Source organism: Penicillium cinerascens (genome assembly GCF_028974065.1).
Source record: "Penicillium cinerascens strain IBT 15544 chromosome Unknown contig_6_segment0_segment0, whole genome shotgun sequence".
NCBI lineage: Eukaryota > Fungi > Ascomycota > Eurotiomycetes > Eurotiales > Aspergillaceae > Penicillium > Penicillium cinerascens.
The window spans coordinates 1,830,691-1,851,457 of record NW_026695295.1 but is presented as its reverse complement, the minus strand read 5'-3'; the positions used below and the strand labels follow the sequence as shown (position 1 = coordinate 1,851,457).

The 20,767-nt window shown below is 52.7% G+C and overlaps 5 protein-coding genes across 5 annotated transcripts; 4 read left to right on the top strand and 1 right to left on the bottom strand.

Moving 5' to 3' along the window:
* Positions 1 to 394: 394 nt before the first annotated feature.
* gpi10 (putative glycosylphosphatidylinositol-alpha 1,2 mannosyltransferase) lies at positions 395 to 2,920 on the top strand (the record flags this gene model as incomplete). Its single annotated transcript, XM_058453738.1, has 5 exons — positions 395 to 661; positions 716 to 946; positions 1,000 to 1,196; positions 1,251 to 1,397; positions 1,453 to 2,920. 5 exons carry the CDS (start codon positions 395 to 397, stop codon positions 2,918 to 2,920), a joined length of 2,310 nt encoding a protein of 769 aa, XP_058307929.1.
* A 432-nt stretch (positions 2,921 to 3,352) lies between these two features.
* N7498_006675 (uncharacterized protein) lies at positions 3,353 to 5,731 on the bottom strand (the record flags this gene model as incomplete). Its single annotated transcript, XM_058453737.1, has 4 exons — positions 3,353 to 5,314; positions 5,376 to 5,486; positions 5,550 to 5,566; positions 5,617 to 5,731. The coding sequence occupies 4 exons, from the start codon at positions 5,729 to 5,731 to the stop codon at positions 3,353 to 3,355; spliced, it is 2,205 nt and encodes a 734-aa protein (XP_058307928.1).
* A 2,189-nt stretch (positions 5,732 to 7,920) lies between these two features.
* Positions 7,921 to 9,070, top strand: N7498_006674 (peroxidase; the record flags this gene model as incomplete). Its single annotated transcript, XM_058453736.1, has 2 exons — positions 7,921 to 8,265; positions 8,327 to 9,070. 2 exons carry the CDS (start codon positions 7,921 to 7,923, stop codon positions 9,068 to 9,070), a joined length of 1,089 nt encoding a protein of 362 aa, XP_058307927.1.
* Positions 9,071 to 9,706: 636 nt separating this feature from the next.
* N7498_006673 (diphthamide biosynthesis protein 4) lies at positions 9,707 to 10,270 on the top strand (the record flags this gene model as incomplete). Its single annotated transcript, XM_058453735.1, has 1 exon — positions 9,707 to 10,270. The coding sequence occupies one exon, from the start codon at positions 9,707 to 9,709 to the stop codon at positions 10,268 to 10,270; it is 564 nt and encodes a 187-aa protein (XP_058307926.1).
* A 2,764-nt stretch (positions 10,271 to 13,034) lies between these two features.
* N7498_006672 (thioredoxin-like protein 1) lies at positions 13,035 to 14,147 on the top strand (the record flags this gene model as incomplete). The annotated part of the gene is made up of 3 exons (XM_058453734.1): positions 13,035 to 13,110; positions 13,184 to 13,331; positions 13,391 to 14,147. The coding sequence occupies 3 exons, from the start codon at positions 13,035 to 13,037 to the stop codon at positions 14,145 to 14,147; spliced, it is 981 nt and encodes a 326-aa protein (XP_058307925.1).
* Between the last annotated feature and the right edge of the window lie 6,620 nt (positions 14,148 to 20,767).

Sequence of the window (20,767 nt, the reverse complement as noted above, 5' to 3'; positions counted from 1 at the left end):
AGCCAAGGGAAAAAAAGAAATATGTAGGCGCAGACCATGGGCACGGCGTGGCGTATAGATCCGCCGCCAGCCCGCTAAGTGCGAGTGGCCTTTCTCCTAAGTGCAGGTTGTCGCGAGTCTGAGATACCCTCGACATCCACTGTTCCCTATAAGCAGGATTACACGAACCACCCCCTCGCGCGGTCTTTCCCGTCTCCAGAGGATCCAAATATTCCATCCGACTTCCAATCAAGTGCTTCTTGCCCACCGGCCCGGTGTCGGTGCCCTTCTTTTTGCCTTGCGCGCGTCCTCTTGATGTCATTCCCGCTATCCACTATGGCCCTCTAAGCTCGCACCAGTAACGTTTAATGCGATTAGCTCGATTGCTTTCTCGGCTGATCTCATTCGTGCTATCATGCCGTCCTCCATGGCATCCTCGATGTCGTCCTCGATGTCGTCCTCGATGTCCTCTTCCATGACCTCCAATGCGACTCGTCGCGTATCGCATCCGCCTTCCCCCGCGACCAACATCCTCCTTTTCCTCATCGCCTTTCGCCTCCTCAATGCCTTCGTCGTCCGTACCTTTTTCCAGCCCGATGAATTTTTCCAGTCGCTGGAACCTGCCTGGCAGATTGCCTTTGGCCATGGCGAAGGCAAAGAACGGGGCGCTTGGGTGACATGGGTGAGTGGCGTCGCAAGCGCGTCCGCATTTGCGATATGTCTAATCACATTCTAGGAATGGGACCACCGGCTCCGGTCCTCTCTACATCCCCTCCTCTTCGCCGCCATCTACAAAGTCGCCGACCTCCTCGCGTCCGCTCTCAGCCTCCCTGCGGCGGCGCGCGCGGACCTCCTTATCGCCGGCCCCAAGACAGCGCAGGCCGTTGTGTCGGCAATTGGCGACTTCTACACGTGGAAACTTGCGACTCGTATCTACGGCACTGACTCTCGCGGCGCTTGGACTGCGGTAGGTGGACATTTCCTGGGCTGTGCGGGGGAATCTTGGCTGATCGGAAGCAGTTGATCGTCGCCGTACTCAATCCCTGGCAATTCTTTTGCTCGACGCGGACCTTGTCAAATTGCTTGGAAACGACTGTCACGATTGTCGCGTTAGACCTGTGGCCATGGAAATGGTCAGCGGGCGCAGTATCCGACGATGACCTTAGCAAGAGTGCCACCGAGAGGGGCAGGGCCGAAGATCAAAAGCTTCTCTGGAGGTACGAGAATCACAGTTCTTGATCGAAACAGCCACTGACGCGCATCGCATACAGTCTACGCCAATGCCTGTGCCTGGCAGCCTTCGCCTGTATCCTCCGGCCAACCAACATCTTGATATGGGCCACCCTGGCCAGCGTCGCTTGGCTTCGGATATTCTGGTTGCAGCGCAAGGTCCTTGTACGCGAGGTCCTGCTTTGCGGGTCAGTCCACGGTCTTTGAACCCGAGAAATAAGCAGCTGACATTTACTTTTCTAGATCGACGGTTCTCGCAGTGACGGCCGTTGCAGACCGCCTCTTCTATGGCGTTTGGACGTTTCCTCCGCTGCGGTTTCTGTACTTCAATCTTGCACAATCGCTGGCAGTCTTCTATGGCCGGAATCGATGGGACTATTATGCAACTGAGGGCTATCCACTTTTACTCACCACTGCGCTGCCCTTCGCCCTCGTCGGTCTCTACCGCACCTTGAAGATTCGAGCCTACTCACCCGCCGACCAAGTGCAGACAACGATACGGGTACAACTGGCGACAGTATGTCTTGTGATGCCATTCGTCCTGTCTCTGATCTCGCACAAGGAAGTACGCTTCATTTATCCTTTGCTACCATCGCTGCACATCCTCGCCGCGCCACCTCTTGTCCAGTACTTTTACCCAGCCGTATACTCACGGTCGTCTCGTCACACCCCCCAGAGACTTATTCTTATCTTCATCGTACTGGTCAACGTGGTTATTGCTCTATACACGACTCTATACCATGCTTCGGGGACTCTCGACGTCCTCACTTACCTCCGCAATCAACACGACCGGCATGCTACGGACGGACAAGACACACCTTACAGCCACTTGGTTGGCACAATACCTGACCCGGGGATCACAGCAGGCTTCTTAATGCCTTGCCACAGCACACCTTGGCGCTCACACTTGGTATACCCCTCCATCAACGCATGGGCACTCTCTTGTGAACCCCCTGTGGATTTTGATGAAGAGGAAAAGGCCGTCTATCGTGACGAAGCCGATCAATTCTATGATGACCCAAGCCAATTCCTGCGCCGAAACATGGTCGGTGGTCTTCACCGTATTCCCCGACGACCCAGCTATATCACGGGATTCCAGTCTCTTTCGACCACCAGCCCGAATCAACATCAGTGGCCAGATTACCTGATCTTCTTCGCGCAGCTCGAGCCGACCCTCCACAACCTCCTACGCGCCTCAGCATACGGCGAATGCTGGCGCACCTACAACACACGTTGGCATGACGACTGGCGCCGACGCGGAGACGTCGTTGTCTGGTGTCTCGATGCACGCGAGCAAGAAGCATGGCGCTCCGAGAAACAGCGGCAAGAGAAGGAAAGTCGAGACTACCAGTTCGACCGGATCGTCGAGGCGATCAAGGAACAGGCCCGCGGCCCTCAAAAGCGCAGCTGGCAGTCCTTCGTCCCATCCCTGCCTTGGTCTTCGTCGTCCTCGTCGTTTGCATCCTGGCAACGCTCGCTGAAGTCACTTTTCTCTCCCCCGACTTCGAGGACATGGCCTTGGAGTACTCGGTCTCGTATGGACACTTTCCTGGCCAGGTTCCGTAAGCCGAATCCCACTGTTAAAAAGTGGATACCTTCGTTACCCTCGTGGTCTTCTCTGCCACTACCTTCATGGCCGACCTGGCCCTCAGTCTTGGGAGGTGAGTCGAAGAAGAACAAGCGCATGCCTACCCATGACTTATGGTCTTGAATTTAGGGAACCGTTAGCTTCTGATATTATCCTTTGCCACTAATTATGGGACTTCTTGTGTTATATAATATTTTCTTGGATAGAGCAACAAATTCCGAGATATTCATTGGACTAAGACACTTACCCGAAATCAGAAAAGAAAGGAATATGTACCATTGACCCGCTAACCGGCGACCAAAATTCCTGTACAGTAACACAATAAGGAAAGGACACAAAAAAACCCGAAGATGAAAAGAAAGGATCAAAGAGTGAAAGTAGACAGGACAGTTCAAGTGCATCCAGCCATGCACAAACATGAAACATGAAGCCCGATCTCGCCGATCGATCTATATCCATATCATTAACAGTACCCATATCCACATCATTTTACAGGTTCAAGCAAAAGCCAGTCTATTTTCACAAATGGCATGGGTAGAGGTCTCGTGAATGAACTCAGCCGTAGCGGGCGCTCAGACTGGCAAAGGCGTCTGGACTGTGACGACCGGTCTGAAGGCCGTTGATGTCCACGCTAGGCTGGCTCATATGCATCCTTGGGAATGCGGAGTTGGACGGCGGGGGACCAGTCTGGGTGGAGGGTTTCATTCCCATGCCCATGCCCATGCCCTGGGCTGAGGGTTGGGTGCCGTTGGCGCCCATTCCGATTCCCAGGCCTGGGGATTGTTGGTAGCCGATGCCGGCTTGAGCTGCTAGGCCTGAACCGATGGTTGCAGCTCCGAAGGGATTTCGAGATGCCATGAAGGTCATGCCGTTGCTTGGTTGGGGCGTGGTGATGTTTGAACCTGGTTGAGTCTGGGGTGTTGAATTGAGAGAGTTCGTCAGGGGTGGAATAGGGCTCGTTCCGGCGCCTGGCTGGAACTGAGACTGTTCGGGGATTGGAGGGATTGAGGAGGGTTGAGACGGAGCAAGATTGTACAATGAAAGAATGCTACTTTTATCCATTCGGCCAGTGGGTTGAGTGGCTAGTTGCTGCGGTTGTTGAGGTTGGAAATGCTGCTGTTGCTGGAATTGCTGCTGTTGCGGCTGGAATTGTTGTTGCTGTTGCGGCGGCTGGAACTGATTGGGATAGCCACCAGCATTTTGAGAAGCCTGTCCCATTGCATGCTGGAACGGATTATAAGACCCTTGGCTCATGCCATTTGGCTGCGGCGGCGGCTGCGGAGGCTGTGATTGGAAAGGCGACGAACCGAACGGAGAATTGCCAAATGGCGAGCTTGAAGAGACCGAAGGCATGGTGTTTGCATGCTGAGGTGGGTGAGGCATGGAGATTTGAGGCACCGTCTGCTGCTGTTGCTGTTGAGGCTGTGCCGCATTGTTGAAGAACGGGTTGTTCTGCTGTGCGCCAGGGTTGGGATAGGACTGACTGCCCAGGCCGTTCTGCTGTGGTGCTGTTTGGAAGAAGGGGTTGTGGCTGTTGTCCAGGGCCTGCGGCGAGGAGACATAAGTGTTTTGAGTGAATGTGGCCGTGACCGGCGGGGTATATGGCTGCTGATAAGTGGTCTGGGGCATCAAGCCTGTTTGGGCGGGATATCCACCAGTCGAGTGTGGGAACAACGGTTGGGAAACCTGGAGGTTCTGGAACGACGACTCCAAAAGCTGGGCCGATGCTGGCGTCGTAGGTGTTGGCCGGTCGAACGGGTTATAGGATGCACCCAGCGGCTGTTGAGGGACTGGATTTGACACAACCCTATCGAAGGGGTTCAAACTGGCGGTTGTCTCCTGCTTCGGTGGGTTCGGTGTTGTCGCATGCGGCGCAGGTGCTGTAGTGGTCACTGGCACCGGCGTTCTGGCCCTCGATGAAGCACCATTACCTTCACCGAGTCGGACCAACGTCTCGATAGACTTGTCCAAATTCTCATTGAGTCCGCGAAGGACCATTTCGTTCCGCCGGTCATTGTTAAAGCCCATCTCCCGCAGCGCAGCCATCTTCGCCTCGAATGAGTCTGTTGTCACATCGGCGACTGGAGCACCGAGGCCGCTGGCCTTCCTCGGGGGTGGCGGAGACCACGACCGCTGGTCGGAAGTCGGCGAGGCCTTGGACTTGGTCCCGAATCGACGAAGGTTCGAGGTTGAAGACGATGACCGTAGACCGAATCCGAAGAATTTGCCGGACTTGGGCGGAAGTGGAGGAGGCGAGCCCTCGGGGGATATATCGCGTTCGCGTTCGCGTTCACGTTCACGTTGGCGTCTTGAGTCTTCCCGGTTCCTGGTATAGCTCTCGTCCTCCCGGCTCGGGGGTTTGGGTTTTCCATCCTCCAACGAGCGGTACTGGTATTTTTGCCGAATAAAGCGTTCCATGCACGAATCGGCCTCATCGACATCGGTCGGGACAGGCGGCTTGATATTTTTGGGATTATAAATCTTGTTCATCAGGAGGTTGCCGTGCGATTTCATACTCTAATTTGCGATGTCGCGTGGTCAGCTGCTGTATGGATTTGGAGGACCGGATACCACTCACATCGACCTGCTCCGCCGTCCAAGTGTCCATACTCAATGACTTGACCTTGGAAATGTGTGTGCCCAGCTTGCGGTGGATTGTGGCGCACCGCATGCAAAGGAAGATGCCCATCTATTGGGAACAATTAGCAGGGATATTCGGGATCAGGGGCTCGGAGGCATCGAAGTAACGTACATTCCAGCTTGCCCATCCTGTTCATGAGAGATTAGTGAGGATTCTCAACGGTCGTGAGAGGACAAACCTGGGGTCAAAGCATCGCAATCGGCGCACCGGTCATTTCCAGGGATAGTCCGGATCAGCTCAGCCAGAGCCTTCTCATTGCGCTGCTGCTGGCGCTTGCTGATACCGCTCGGCATTGTGAAAAAAGAGTGGATACAATACAAAGATTGTTGTAGAAGTTTAAGGGGGAAAGGGACTTAAAAGGCGGAGAAGGACGCGGATACGGCCCAAAACCTGCGAGGGGCAGTTCCTTGAGGTTCCTGTTAAGGTTGCACCACCGCACACTGTTTAATTCAGAGGACTACACGCGGCCACTTGCTGGACAGAAATAGCTCATCTAGATTAACCATATGTGCCAAGGCATCTACTTCTAGAATAAATCTAGAAGCCATCATGGACCGTCACCGTCAAGAGAAGAATAGCGTCATGCCGTGAATCCGGAGATCCATTTTGCATGGTCTAGGGCTTGCCAGAAATAGACCCGGCTTATCCGCAAGGGGTTCAGATGAGGGATTTACATCTACAATTGCATCCTTGTAGTTAAGGAAAAGGTATGTCCGAGCATCAAAAGGCTCATCCACCACTGCACTCAGAGAGCCGAAGCTCTCCTATGCCGTCGAAGAGCCTTAAGTACTCAATTTCATCTAGTACGCCAATATGACCTGCCATCCTATGGCATAAAGGAAATTGGGAGGTTGATTATGCGTTCGATATAAAGTGTAATAAGAAGAAATCAGATTCTGAAATTTTCGGAACATATAGGGTCAGTCACGTGATAATGTGTCGCCTGTCTTGGTCACGTGAAAGCCGAATACTATTTTTCCCGCTGGTTTTTCGTTTCTCACACTTTCTTTTTCCCGACATCCCCAGGACTGACCTGGTGCCGGGCTTTGCACTGGTCATATAATGTGAGGATCATGTCAATGCCGCAGACACAGTCAGTCCTTAGGATTCATAACCCACATAACCCGCGAGGTGCCATCGTGGCGCCGACGTCTCATGGGTGATTTTTATCGTTCGTTCGGTGGGAGATCAAAACCAAACAGCTTTTAGCAGGGCTGCGTCTACTCCACCCTGGTGTCCGTTCCTATCGGGCAGCAGGACTAATTTTACGACGAACATTTCTTTACATTTAAAAATATGAATTCGTGTGCCATGTCGCCGCTGAACTGTTGGTGTCCCGTAATCTGGCGCCCAATGCCTTTGAACCCTAGCTCTCTTGTCTTTGCGAGGAACCACAAGCTATTATGATGAAAATGGCCAAAAAGTCTCCAACAAGCATCCAAGTCATCGTAATCCTCTTCCCGTAGCTCTGAAACTCGCTGGTGAAGATTGGCACGAGTGCTTGACAGCTACCACAGAACGAGGTCCAAGAATTGGTCTCATGCCGAGCCTTTTGCAAGTAATCTGGCCTGGAGCGATAAATAGAAATGCTTTCAACCGCCCATGTCAATTCTACCTAGATACGTAAATGGACCATCACGATGAATATTCGGCGAGACTGCCAAGATGAACCGGGATTAGTTTGGTGTGCAGCCTCACTGTGCTGCTTTTTCGATACACATGTACTTGAAGCTCGCAAACCAATTTCACTGTAGACTGTTTTACTAGCTATCTCATAGCTAAGTTGAAAGTGACGATTCAAAGGCTCCAGACTGAATGTGAAAATGTGTCGAATAAGCCCGGGTGATCCTCAGGATAATCGGATTTGCCGAACCACGGCCCGGGCCACCACAAGACGACCAGGGGTATAAATCAGCAAGCCAGTCTAGACAGACCTGAATTGATATGCATCAACTTCATACGCGATGATATGATAGAGCCAGACCGCGGTCGATGAAGTAAGCGGTCGGAGCAGGCCGTGCTGCGCGTGTGGAGCCATCCGACGGTGCAGCCAAACGCGTCTTTGCTGTTAATAATTACGGACCCGCCCAGGTGTGGAGCCGACAGATGAGCGGCATAGGGTTCTGCTCCTGATGGTCTCAAGGGGGAAGTGGGAGGGCTTTGAATGGTGCAGATAGGGATGGAGAGAGACCTCGCTGATAATAGCAGCAGCTGTACTGGGTAGTCAAGGAAGATTGCGAGTTCAAAAGTAGAGGGAAAGCACCCTGGGGAAGAAAAATGCGGAGGACGTTTGAAGACCGAGGTAATGCGTGAACGGTTGGCCGAGATTCCAGTCGCTTCTGCCACCTCGTTCCCTGGGTTTGGCTTTAGTTGCGGTGTTAAGAAGGGGCCTTGTACTCCCGATTTCTTCCTTCTCATCCCCGTCTGACATCCTCCCATTGTCATCTCCCCTCCTTTGTGTTATATCTCTCCTACCTTCACGATGGCCTCGGCTGCTCGCTCCGCTTCTCGCGCTTTCCTGCGCTCGACCCCGGCCTCCTCGTTCCGCCCGGCCGCGCGCTCTGCTCGCTTCGCTGTCCCCGCGCAGGGCTTCCGTACCTCTGCTCGCCGCGGATATGCCTCTGAGGCTGGTTCCGGCAAGTCCTCCGGCTCCGGTGCTATCTGGGCTCTCGCTTTCGGTCTCGCCGGTGGTGTTGGCGCGTACTTCTACCTGAACGGCGAGTCCAAGCCCTTCGCGCCCACCCAGCAGGACTACCAGAAGGTGTACGACGAGATCGCTGCTCGTCTCGCCAACGAGACCGACTATGACGATGGCAGCTACGGTCCCGTAAGTGTGATGCGATTGACATGATGGAGACCAGCACTGACCTCGATGTCCATCCCAACAGGTCCTCGTTCGTCTCGCCTGGCACGCCAGCGGTACCTATGACAAGGAGACCGGTACCGGTGGCAGCAACGGCGCGACCATGCGATTCGCCCCGGAGTCTGACCACGGCGCCAATGCCGGTCTCAAACAAGCTCGTGACTTCCTCGAGCCCGTCAAGGCCAAGTTCCCCTGGATCACCTATTCCGACCTGTGGACTCTGGCCGGTTCCGCCGCCATCCAGGAGCTGGGTGGCCCCGTGATCCCCTGGCGCCCCGGCCGTGCGGACAAGGATGTGGCCGGCTGCACTCCCGACGGCCGTCTGCCCGACGCCGCGAAGGACCACAGTCACATCCGTGACATCTTTGGACGCATGGGCTTCGATGACCGCGAGATGGTCGCTCTGATCGGTGCCCACGCCCTGGGCCGCGCCCACACTGACCGCTCCGGCTACGAGGGACCCTGGAACTTCAGCCCTACCGTCTTCACCAACGAGTTCTTCCGTCTTCTTGTTGAGGAGAAGTGGAACAAGCGCAAGTGGAACGGCCCTGCCCAGTTCACTGACAAGAGCACCGGCACCCTGATGATGCTGCCCGCCGACATGGCCCTGGTCAAGGACAAGGGTTTCAAGCCTCATGTTGAGCGCTATGCCAAGGACAGCGATGTCTTCTTCAAGGAGTTCTCTGACGTCTATGTCAAGCTCCTCGAGCTGGGTGTTCCATTCCAGAGCAAGCCCGAGGACCGCTTCGTCTTCAAGACCTCTGAGTAGATTTCCCTGTTGTAAGTATTTCCAGTGTGGGAATTGTCTGATTAGACTGCGCTGTTTTTTTTCACAACCTTGATATCCGAGATGTTTCTAGATCTAGAAGGCTAGAGGCCGTTCCAATGTGACTTGTTAGATTTCTTTCAGTGTTGATCAGTAGTCCTGGTAGTTCTGGGACAGAGGTGCATTGCGGATCCATCCGAGATAGGTCAAGAGCCGTTCACGTTGTCCGTGAATAAGCCGTAGCGAGTTCTGCAGCTGCAAATACGAGTATCTTCCTTGTCAACAAAAAAGTAAATAGTCAGCGCGGCCACAATGCGCAGATGTAGACGGAGTAGATAGATGTGAATAGTGGAAGTCGCGCTCCGCAGTCCCGAAGTGGCGCGCAACCACAATCAATCTACCCAAAACGGGGCCGGGTCGACCATTTTAAATCTTCACCACGCCCTCACACCCCTTCAACCCCGCATTTCAACGCACCCCAGGCACCGGGATCCTGGCCCTGCAGCGGTCAGGCCTCTCGCTAACGCGACCTGGCATCCCAAACCTGGGGCGATCTCCGACTGGCCAGCCTGCGCCAACACACAGGCCGCACCTAGGCGCAACACAAGAAGAGATCGGGCAGCGCCGACATCGCTGAAAATGACGAAACCAGCCTCCAGCCGAGCGGATTTCTACCAGATCCTCAGCGTCCCGTTCATGGGGACGTCAACCGGCCTCTCGAAACAGACGATCAAGCTCGCGTACCACAAAGCGCTGCTCAAACACCACCCCGACAAGGCCAGCGCCATCGCACAAGAGAGTGTACTTTCGCGAGCTACATCCAATGGAAATGGCGCAGATGGCAACGAATCGCGGTACACCATCGACGAAATCACAACAGCGTACAAAACACTTTCAGATCCGGCTTTGCGCGCAGAATATGATCTTGCACTCCGGCTGGACCGGGTGAAGCTTGCGGAGCGGGAGAAGACGGATGTTTTTCATACTGGGTTGGAAGTTGTGGATTTGGAGGATCTCACGTGTGATGACAGTGATGAGGAGAGTTTTTGTTGGTATCGGGGATGTCGGTGTGGAGATGATCGGGGATTTCTGGTTACGGAGGATGAGTTGGAGAGAGAGGCGGAGCATGGGGAAATTATCGTCGGGTGTCGGGGGTGCAGCCTTTGGTTGAAGGTTCTTTTTGCTGTTGAGGATGATGGTTGAGATCATTCTATGGCCTGGGATCATATCCCGAACTTTAGCTTCATCTGCCATCGCTCAACGACGAGGCTCTGCTGGGCTTTGCCGACGCTGATTTCGCCTCGAATGCTCATCGGCCAGGTATCTGGCTGCCTGACGGGATCGATTCACCGCAGAATCCTTCACATCTCCTCTACCGAGATGCTCTGCCAAGCCACGCATGTCTTGAATGAAGGCCAAGACTTGATGAAACGGACATGCCGCCGTTCTGAAGGCTCATCATTTGCACTCGGCCTCCCGATACACAGCAATGGCGTCTACATCGACGATTCTGATGCACAATGCTGCCCCGGGACTGAGTGGCCCATACATTATTACACTCTCGGAACAATCTCCCTTAAAACTCATATTGAAATTGTCTATTACGACTACAAAGATAGATGGTTCACAGCAGAGACGAATTGGCATCTAAAAAGCGACGTGATCTTAATTTAAGGAAACCAACCCCGCTTGAAACCCATCTTTGCCGATCCTTTGTGATGAGGATTTCTGTACAATCGTCTCATACTCTGGAAACGGAAGGTGCAAGCTTATTTGCACTTTCCAGTCGATGCACCGACCTCTTGCTATTATTGAATTAGCTTTTGACTTGTTGATCCTCTCGGTAAAATCTTTGATACATACCACACAGAGTCCGGATGCGCAGTTGCCCATACTACCATCCTTCGTGCAGGTTCCTCCAGAAGGGATCTGTATTTTCTTAGACAATGCCAATTGAGGGAGATAGTTCAGTTCTCGTACCGTTCCTGCCAGAGCGAGGCCAGTGAAGGCAATCATAGTCATGAAGGAGAAACGCATGGTTGCAAGGATTTGATTGGAATTTTTACTGACAATGAAGAGAGAAGTGTGTCATCCGAAAGGACTAGAGCGAGCAACAGAGGCAAACTTATACCATTGGGAAAGCAACTGTGGTTCTGCTTTCCATTGCATCATGTTCTTGATGATTTTCATTCCTGTTACGTATTTCAGTGTATCATGAAGTTCCTCCTTGCGATTAATAATAGTCGGCAAATACATACTGTACTTTCTTCTCAAGCTCGATCTTAAACGGTTAGTGATAGGCCCATGTGAAGATCAGCAAACGTCATCATCGCTAATTCCTAACCGCAGGCGAATTATATTGCCTATTAATCAGCCTTAACCCCTGATCTGCTTCTTACTTTCCATTTTGTACTTTTCCCCTGAAGAAGCCCTTAGTAAAGGGCGATTTTTAGTTGACAAATGGCTTTTTGTCAGGTTAAAAGTGTAACGAAACCTTCGCTATGGTCCTTGCGGAGCCTTTCAGAGCCTCTCTGTACCTATTAGATGTCGATATCTGCAATGCTGCTAATTCTATCACTACTCATGCTACGACTACCGTGTATTTATCGTTATGGTCCACTATGAATGCCGTGAAAAGACGCCAGAGGTAGTATATCAAGCCGTATGTACAGTAGGTCGGGCAGACTTGTAATCAATTAGTTACAATTCTTGGATTGAAGACTGCGGGAAACCCGCATTTCCTGCGTATCAAAAACGACTGATCCCTCTGCCCACTCACCGTCGATCAGTCCATTCGTGTTACGATTCCTCTGCGGTATATAGGACCGGGATCCACGGGCTTCGTCAGCTCGCGGGTAATGATAGTTTTGGCTTTGCTGCCTAGAGTTTCCGCGCGTGGTCCTGACCATTCAGAACCTTACCGTCTCCACGGCGCAGGCATTTTTCGGAAATATGTTTCTCGCTACGGTTTGACAAATGCAACTGCTCCTGCAACCTCCTATCCGACAGCCGCCGTAGCCGGTACATCCGCTACTAAAAGAAAGGCACCGGTAGTTCCATTTCAATCTCCACCGCTACCTCTACACTTGTTTGTGCAGGAATTCTCAATGTAAGTTTATTGGAGGATGTCATGTGTATCCTCCACTACGGAGATTTTTCTTTTCGTGTCGAAGTGTTCGATCTGTATACCAAAACCCACGCTGTTCATTAGAGGACTTGAAGCCAACTTGGTAGCCGCTTAATTTACTTAAACCTTCCTCGCATGTTTTTCAAAAGCTTCAAGCGTGATAAATGACGGGATATGACGTGAAATTGGCTGCTTCCCTTCGCCCGACGATGATCTGGGGGTCCGGATATAATTTTCTCACTTGATTCCTTATATCGAGTCTACTATAATCTACCGATAAAGGAAAATAGCAGTAAATTGATCTCTCGCGATGTTTCCGAGTCAAGTCAAGTGTTACCATGGCAGAGTAATACGAAAATTGGCCCTCAACAATGCCAGCTCCGGCACCAGATACCCTCCTCTCGTACTCTGATGAATATCTGTCTCGGTATCTGGAGACTTCAGATCATTTTTCTGACCAACGCCTATTGAATAATTTGTTTGCTAGCTATCTGCATCCATGGTTACCGATTGCGTGGGTATGAAATGATGAAGCTCTTGCTGGTGTACCAAGCATGGCTAAGCCTTGACTTGGTACCTGCCGATCAGCAATATATTTCCTAGCAGGCGGTCTTATTTTCATCTAGACCACCGACATGACACTGCAAAATGATTCGATTTCATTTGAGAATATCATGCAGGTAGAAAGCTCGAAGAAATTAAAAAGACTTCAACCTTGGTAAGGTCTCTTGTCGCTGAACCGTCATTGATGTCTCGGGCGTGATGACATATGAGCCACCGAGCAAAACACTCCCTCAGAATTCCAACCCCCGCCAACTCTTCCACCACCAACCCTCCACCATGTCCGTCATCAACATATCCTCAAACGAGCAATTCAACACGCTCCTCAGCTCCTCGCGAGTCGTCGTCGCCGACTGTGAGTTTCCCCCCGCGGGAAAGACCCCGCCCCCACCACAAACCACAACAAACGCTGATTCTGACCTCTCTAGTCTACGCCGACTGGTGCGGACCATGCAAAGCAATCGCCCCAGTCTACGACTCGCTGGCGCGCCAGCTGTCGCGCCCGAACCAGATCACATTCACCAAGATCAACGGTGACGAGCAGAAAGACCTGGCGCAAGCATACAGCGTGCGAGCGTAGGACACGCCTCCCTGTCTACAAGATCTATAAGACTAACCACCCGACACAACTACAGATACCCAACCTTCATCGTCTTCGAGAACGGCCGTAAGACCCAGACCGTGGCGGGCGCCGACCCGCGCCGACTGAACGAAGTCATCCAGAAGCTCGCCAACGAAGCAACGAAGTCCGACGGAGCCGGCGACGGCGAGTCGAGCGGCGCAGGAGGAGGCTGGATCGGCGGGGCCGTGGCCAAGGGATACGCCGACGTGACGGACCAAGTCGACTTCAAGGGACTGGAACTGCTGAATCGGGATATTGAGGCGGGCGAGCCCCGGGTGCTCTTCGACAGCAGCAAGCCGTCTGGACTGGCAGGCAAGGGCAAGAACAGCGGCAAGGACTGGGTGGAGAGTGATACGGACGAGCAGCTGATGCTTTACATCCCCTTCCAGTCTACGCTGAAGGTGCACTCGTTGCAAATTACGTCGCTTCCGACCGAGAGTGAGGATGATGATGAGACACCCATGCGACCTAAGACGGTGTCGCTCTACACGAACCGGTCGCACGTGCTCGGGTTCGACGAGGCGGAGGACATTCCTGCTGTGCAGACGGTGGAAATTAAGGAGAAGGACTGGGATTCGAAGACGGGGACGGCCAATGTGCCGCTGCGGTTCGTCAAGTTCCAAAATGTTACGTCGTTGGTGGTGTTCTTTGTGGATGGCGACGGCGACAGCGAGAAGTTGCGCGTGGACCGGATTCGCATTGTGGGCGACGCGGGCGAGAAGAGGTCCATGGGGAAGCTGGAGAAAATTGGTGATGAGCCCGGCGAGTAATTGCCAGTTGCTGAGAGCTGCTGGCGTCGGTTCATGCTCTTTTCCTGGCGGGCAGATACGGTAGAAGTACCACGACGGTACCCTTTTGAGAAGCGATCAACAAAGACAGCGATTATACCACGCTACATAGGAATACAAGATGGTCTGAGTTTTTTCAAGTTCTGTTTCATTCGCACTAGCAATATCTAAGAGCCATGAAGGCAGTATGTCCGATCCCAAACCAAAAGGTCTCATCCTTGTGAAATCAGAAAGACCAATAAAGTAAGAACCGGTGTGCAATTCCGTTCGTCTGTGGCGCAACTGACACCTGGTGACCACACTGAGAGAGAAGTCCAGGCAACACGGGTAAATGATAGTTGCGCCGCCGCACGAAGAAGAAAAGAAAAAAAGAGAGAAGGGCAAATTTGCGCCCGAGATTTTATGGTGCTCTCGGCGAGTGGATTTTTCCGCTCCGGTGACACCTCGCGTGTTACGTAAGCCATCAGGGGCATTTTTTTCTTCGACGGTTTTCGCTGTTTTCCTCTTCCCACAATATTCGGCTGATGATGAGAATTATGGAATCATATGATAGGAAGAGACTGACTCCCAATGGGAGCGTGATCTTACTGTAACCATTCCTGAGGCCTGTTTTGTGTTTTGCTGGCTGTGTCAGTCACTGTCGTGGAGAATTTCGTCAGATATCCCGGGATCCTCCAGACCCGAGACTGTCCTAGATTTATGTCCTCACTGTTAGCTTTTAGCTGTAAGCCCTGCCAAGTAGTGTACGCAACCGGCGTTACGCAATGGCAATCTTCAAATCACCCGCGAGGACCGTTGTAGACAGAGTGGCCTTGGTTCAGCATCATACCGCACCACACTACATCCACACTAGCCCGCCAAGTTTCGGCCGAAGTGCGATGATCAGAAGAATGAAATATCTCGCCATATCTCCGACCGCTCACAGGACTCTGATGCAATTCCCCATCTCACCAATGCCTGGGTCTCGTGGATCCGATATCAATCGCGGGCCGAAAATCCACCGACCACACAACCAGCGGCATCATTTGGGAACAGATGGTCTCAGCAGCCGCGTTACGAGGTGGTATCGACCCAAAAAACGTAGTATGGAGCAACCTCGCCGGTCGTGCTATTCTCCGTATACAGTAAGAACCTCTTACAACCCCCACGGGCGACAAGTTCGGTGTCTGAATCGGCGACAGGCCCGGATCGGATCTACGGATAAACGTCAGTAACTCGAACCCGAAATAAGGTCACAGGTACGGCACGGCAAGCTCTGGTGCACTGGTATCCGCTGATGGAACTGAGGACCCCGTGCTAGACAAGCAGTTGTATGAGTGAGCCAAGGTTGTGTGATTTTTTTTTCCGTGCGCGATTGTTTCGCATGGAGAAGACCCGCTCTCAGCCCACCCGGCAACAAAAAGGTCAACCAGTGATCTGACGGGAATGGCGCACGCTGTTTCTATCTGGGTATCCACGGTCAGCGCACGTGTAGGTAGAGTTCGATGTCAAGGTGAATTCAAGCATTTTGACGGAAATGAGAAGGCGACGGGGCGTCGTTTAGTGTGCTGACTGCAGAGCTAGAAGATTCCATGAAACGCCTCGTGTTCGACGGCAGGAGAGTTTATGCGAACACCTAGCTGCCCGCGAGAGTTTAATTCCTGAGTTAGACCTCAGCTCTTGAAAATCGCCGGCCAAGTTCCAGGTCTAGGTTGAGGCAAAATTGGCCAGCCCAGATGGCTACCCCAAAAAGCACGGTGGTGCACACGGGTGTCCATCGTATATAGCGGAGATCTCACTTTAATATATTACGTACAAAGACAGCGTCGCGGACGATCTGGAGAGTCCGAGTTGGGCCCGTAAATGCAGATACTGTACTGTAGTAGCGGCCCACTTCCTTGGTTGTGAGCCGTGTGCACAGCGCTATCAGATAAGAAACCAAGCCGTCGATCTGGATCGGGCAGGAAAGAGGCAATAATCAGCACACGAGGAGGCGGACTGTTCACCAAGGGCTCTGGCGCCGACCGGTGGGGACGGGCTACGGTCGACTGGTGGTATCTGTAGAGGTGTCCACCGTCGGGAGATTCACAAATTATGGAGTCGATTCGGCCGGAGAACAGCGGGATGAGTAATAATCTTCTGGATGAGAGTTGGGGAGAGTGGCTATCGACGGGATTTTGGCCTGATAAGCTTCGTGATGGGCTCGAGAACACTCTGTTAAGTATGGAGCAGTTGAAGCAGTGAGTTCGTAGAACAGCCACCAAGCCACTAAGTCGGGAATGGAACCACAATCTGGGTCAGATAGGGTCTCGGCTGAATACGCGGACTTTCGTGATGGAGTGCATTAGAGTTAGACATGCGAAACAGTAGTGGGCACCACTACCAAAGAACGAGAGAGGAAGCGCACAGCGCAATCTACGGACTTCCGCACTTGAGCTCGTGCGCTGGAGTCCACCGGAATATGTTCGGAGCCCGATTGGGAACCTCGCGCACCGTACCTGAATCGAGTCCACGGACACGGATCCCAGCGGTTCGCAGGGTGGCGGTGGGTGGTTCGCGGCCTCCGGCCCCCGAGAACCCATGTTTTGGGTTGATGATGCCAATGGCCCCATCTGATGATCGTTACCACTGTGAGTCCACCGAGAACTACTCCAAGTTACGACAACGAGGACTCCATGAGAAAACAAAAGGGAACAGGCTGTGATCTCTGACTGGCTGCGCTGGATGGCGTCCGGCCCTAATGCAAGTCTATGGGCGGGCTATGGTTCCAAATAGACTTCAGTTGTGTTCCTGGTAGTCCATCTCCGCATTTTTGGGGCCCTTGGATCGTGCCGAGGGTCATGTAGAGCTGCGATCGCAATAATGTAGCGCCCGGCAAGAATTTCTGATTTGTGCGTCAGCTGATTGTGGAAACTGGTGGGGCCGCGATTCTCCCCAAGCTTTTGATGAATTAGAGAAAAACTCTGTTCCTGGCCTGACGGCTGAAGATTGCGATTGCCTCATGCGGAGTAGCCAAGAATCGAGAAAATTCCATTGGCTCTCGGACCTGCGAGGACCGTCTGTACACAGTATGTAGTGAGCCGATTATTACAGCATTGAGGAGACTATCAAATGCTCCGAGGCTGGACTTGTGGAGTTGGGAGAGATGGACAGAAGATCTTGCCGAGAATGAAATTAATCGACGCCACGTTCCTGGCCGAGTTTGCGGCACTGGAAGAGGTCCAAGTGTTGGTTTTGATACACACGTTGTCCACGTTGACTATCGGGCCATATCTGTAGAGAGCAAGTCTCTAGCGACACCCACTACATAACTCCACCAACAACCTAATATCCAAGTGAGTACTGAATACCCGGTAGGTCTTAGTACCGGGAGTAGTGGGATACACAGGGTCCCCAATTTGGATCTTCCTCTTCCTCTTCTGGAGACCAGAGAAATACTGCGGATACCGAGGACCATTTATCCCGCACGTGCGTATCAACGCAACGCAGAGTAAAATCGCCCGTTGTGCTAGGCCATTCACAACGCTAGCTTCAGGTGTATATTACACTAACACCCTCACTAAAACGTGTGTACCCTGTGAGTGACGACAGAACCTCCCAATCAGACAAAACGATTTTGTGCCGACGAACCACGCCCGTTCCATGGAAATGCCGTGAAACTTACGCGAGCGTGGATGCTTTCCCCGCACTTTTCGTGTTCGCCTCTCGCTAGGGCCAGTCGGTAGCCCTCACACGGCTGCGAGACATGTGCGCGATGATCTCTCAATGCCCGGGGACCATGGGCACGGGCTTGGTGTCCGGACGGAGCACGGAGTATCTACCACACGACTGGGCTCACATGTTGGTGGCGTGCCAGTGCACCACCGTGTATAGGCGTGTCTCGGGCGACCGTTGCAGCAGTTACAGTCCACAATTTATCTCAAGCTTCCAGGGCTGGAGGTAGCGTAAATTAAAAAATTAATATCCGCTGGGAGCCGATGTGAGACTTGGCGGCGACTCAGCGAAGCGAGACAGTCTGAGCACCGTCGTATAAGCTGAGTCCATCTGACTACTGGACATAAGCATAACCAGGTGCATGGCCGAATAGATGGATCTTCCAAGATAGAAATAGCTAGGTATATCCGGGGACCACTCATTATCCGATCGGCACGCTGAATTGCGTCGAATTGCGTGAATTAGCCACCACTGTTTCACTCCTCCCCGAGCGCACGAATACAGTAGAACCCAGCAGTACGACGCAAACAACACTAATATCGAAATTAACATAAAGTACTACTACGTACTTGGGGCCTCTTACACCGCTACAATATCCAGACAGTCTTGCGTTTTCGAGCGTGGGGCAGCCAAGCCACCGGTGTACACTAGCGTCAACAACAGCTTCGAAAACGCGTGTTCCGTCGCCGCTACGCCAATCGCCTGTGAACTCGAGGTGTTTCAGATTTGCCAACGTGCGGAAAGCCCCGACCGACATTAATCTCCCTAAATTGCCCTAGTGTGAAAAATAGATCCCGGCCCTAGCCCACGGTGCAGTCTAGTGTTGTATCTAACCCACCCCTATGGAGTAGACAACACTACGTCCGCGAAAGAACGGGCTAGAGGTGGCTGGATCCGTGCTACTGTACAGTACTCTCTTCCTCTCCACACTCCAGACCTACGCTAGAATCACTAGAGACTTCCGTGCCAGGCCCGAAGAGGAGATCTGCGGACTGGCAGAAAGTCAATGGCCACGCCAGGTTACAAAAGTACCAAAACATTCGGGCCAGGCTACTCCTCTGGGAAACAAGTGTAGCCACGACTCAAATCAGAGTTTTGCAGGCGCGTGAATTAAACAAAGTACCCCAAACATCCAAGCTTTGCTGGTTCCCGCCCTGCCAGCCCATGCTCGGATAGCCGTCGGTCCTGCCGCTGATTAACCCGCTCGTTTGGGTTTGCACCTCTACATTCGGACAAGACAGGAAATTGGACGGACGAAGGCATGATAGGAGCCCATTGGCGAATGGCAATGGCATGATTCACGATACCCCGGTTTACGCGGTCCACCAGTTCCACCGGCTCTATCCGCGACTCGCTCGAAAGGAAATGGCGCCATATCCAGGACCTATGTACTATGGAGCGCAATCTATCATCGCACGAACCACCCGTTGAACTCGACTCCTTCTAAGCTCAGCAGAGCTCCGGCGTACCGTGCGCGCGAGATGGAAAAGCAAATTCCTTGACCCCTGTGCGCTCCACATTGCCGCTTGGTGCTTTTGCAGACAATCAAACAGTCATATGTACTACTGTCATAACAGTCCAGACCGAAGGCCTGTCGAGACAGAGCAAGCTTTCTGTGGACGTATGGGAAATTTCGTAAGCGCCTCGGGAGAGATCCATCCGTAGGACCCTTGCAGCACGCCCGTCCTACTGTACGCATCACCTCGAGGCTGACCAAGACTGATCTATCCAGTCCGTAAAAGCCCTCGTACATGCATCCTAATGTCCTGTCACCCGGATACAGGCATGATGATCGTCAACGGTTTCTCGCAGACCCAAATCCCGAGGGCGAGGCTCCATATCTCTCTGGTGATTTGTCGGGGAACATGGTAGTCTGGATGTCACCATGTCTCCAATATTTGCAATCGCACCGGTGATCCTCAAACCCACTCTTGGAGTTCATTATTGGCAGGGGGCCTGGAGGCAAATGAAGGTCTGCCGTATCCACAGCACTGAGAGCCCACTCCAGCTTGGTTGCACTGGAGGGACCTTCCGCGCCGCTTTGGACTAGGAGCCGCCCGTCCGCCGTCGCGGGTGCGCTACCTCCAACTTGACTCCACCTTCCAGAGCTGTTTCTGAAGACCATTGACCAAATCCCTATATTTCTGCGGGAGCTTAGCTTCAATTTTTAGCTCCAGAGCTTCCGCGGTCGAGGCCATTGGGGGTGTCGTGTCGGTGAGCGTGTTTCTCATTCGACGTGGGGGCAGATATACAACTGTAGGATTATCAATTGCCAGAATTCAATAGTCCGAGGCGATTTTTTCAAAATTTGCCTGACTTGAGCGATGGCTGCCCCGTGGCCTTCAAAGGATTGACCGTCTGTGCGATAACGGTGGCAACAAAGCAAAAATGAGCAATAATTTACCCGGCAGTTAATAGTAGCAAAGCCAAAAGAGGCCAATTTTTGAGCTGTTTGTTGGGTTTTGGATGTGTCTACAGTGTCTCTACAGAGTTGAATGGCTCGGAAGACAGGCCCGACGCAAGGCGAACCCTTCCCCCCCCCTTGGGATTCTCGAACGAGAGTGACAGCCTTCCATGCATGCATCCCAATTGCTTGGGAAAGGCACCTAACCCAAGGTAGGAAGACTTGGGACCCGGAGGTGATCTCCAGGAGATGTGGGCCAGTGTGGTGTGTGTACGGAGTATGTTTTGTACAATACGGAGTTACAGTACATAGTGCCAGCGATCAGGCCAATTCCCCCAATTTCCCGTGAACTGATATCATTGGCAGCGGAAAGAGGCAGCTTTCCCGCCCGCGCCGACGCTTTGTCCGCGAAAGGCATGGTGGCACCCAATAAGTGGAGGCCGCTATGTTTAGAAGCAACCAATGGAGGTCTGGGTCGGTCCACTCTTGGGATGATGAAGTGGAT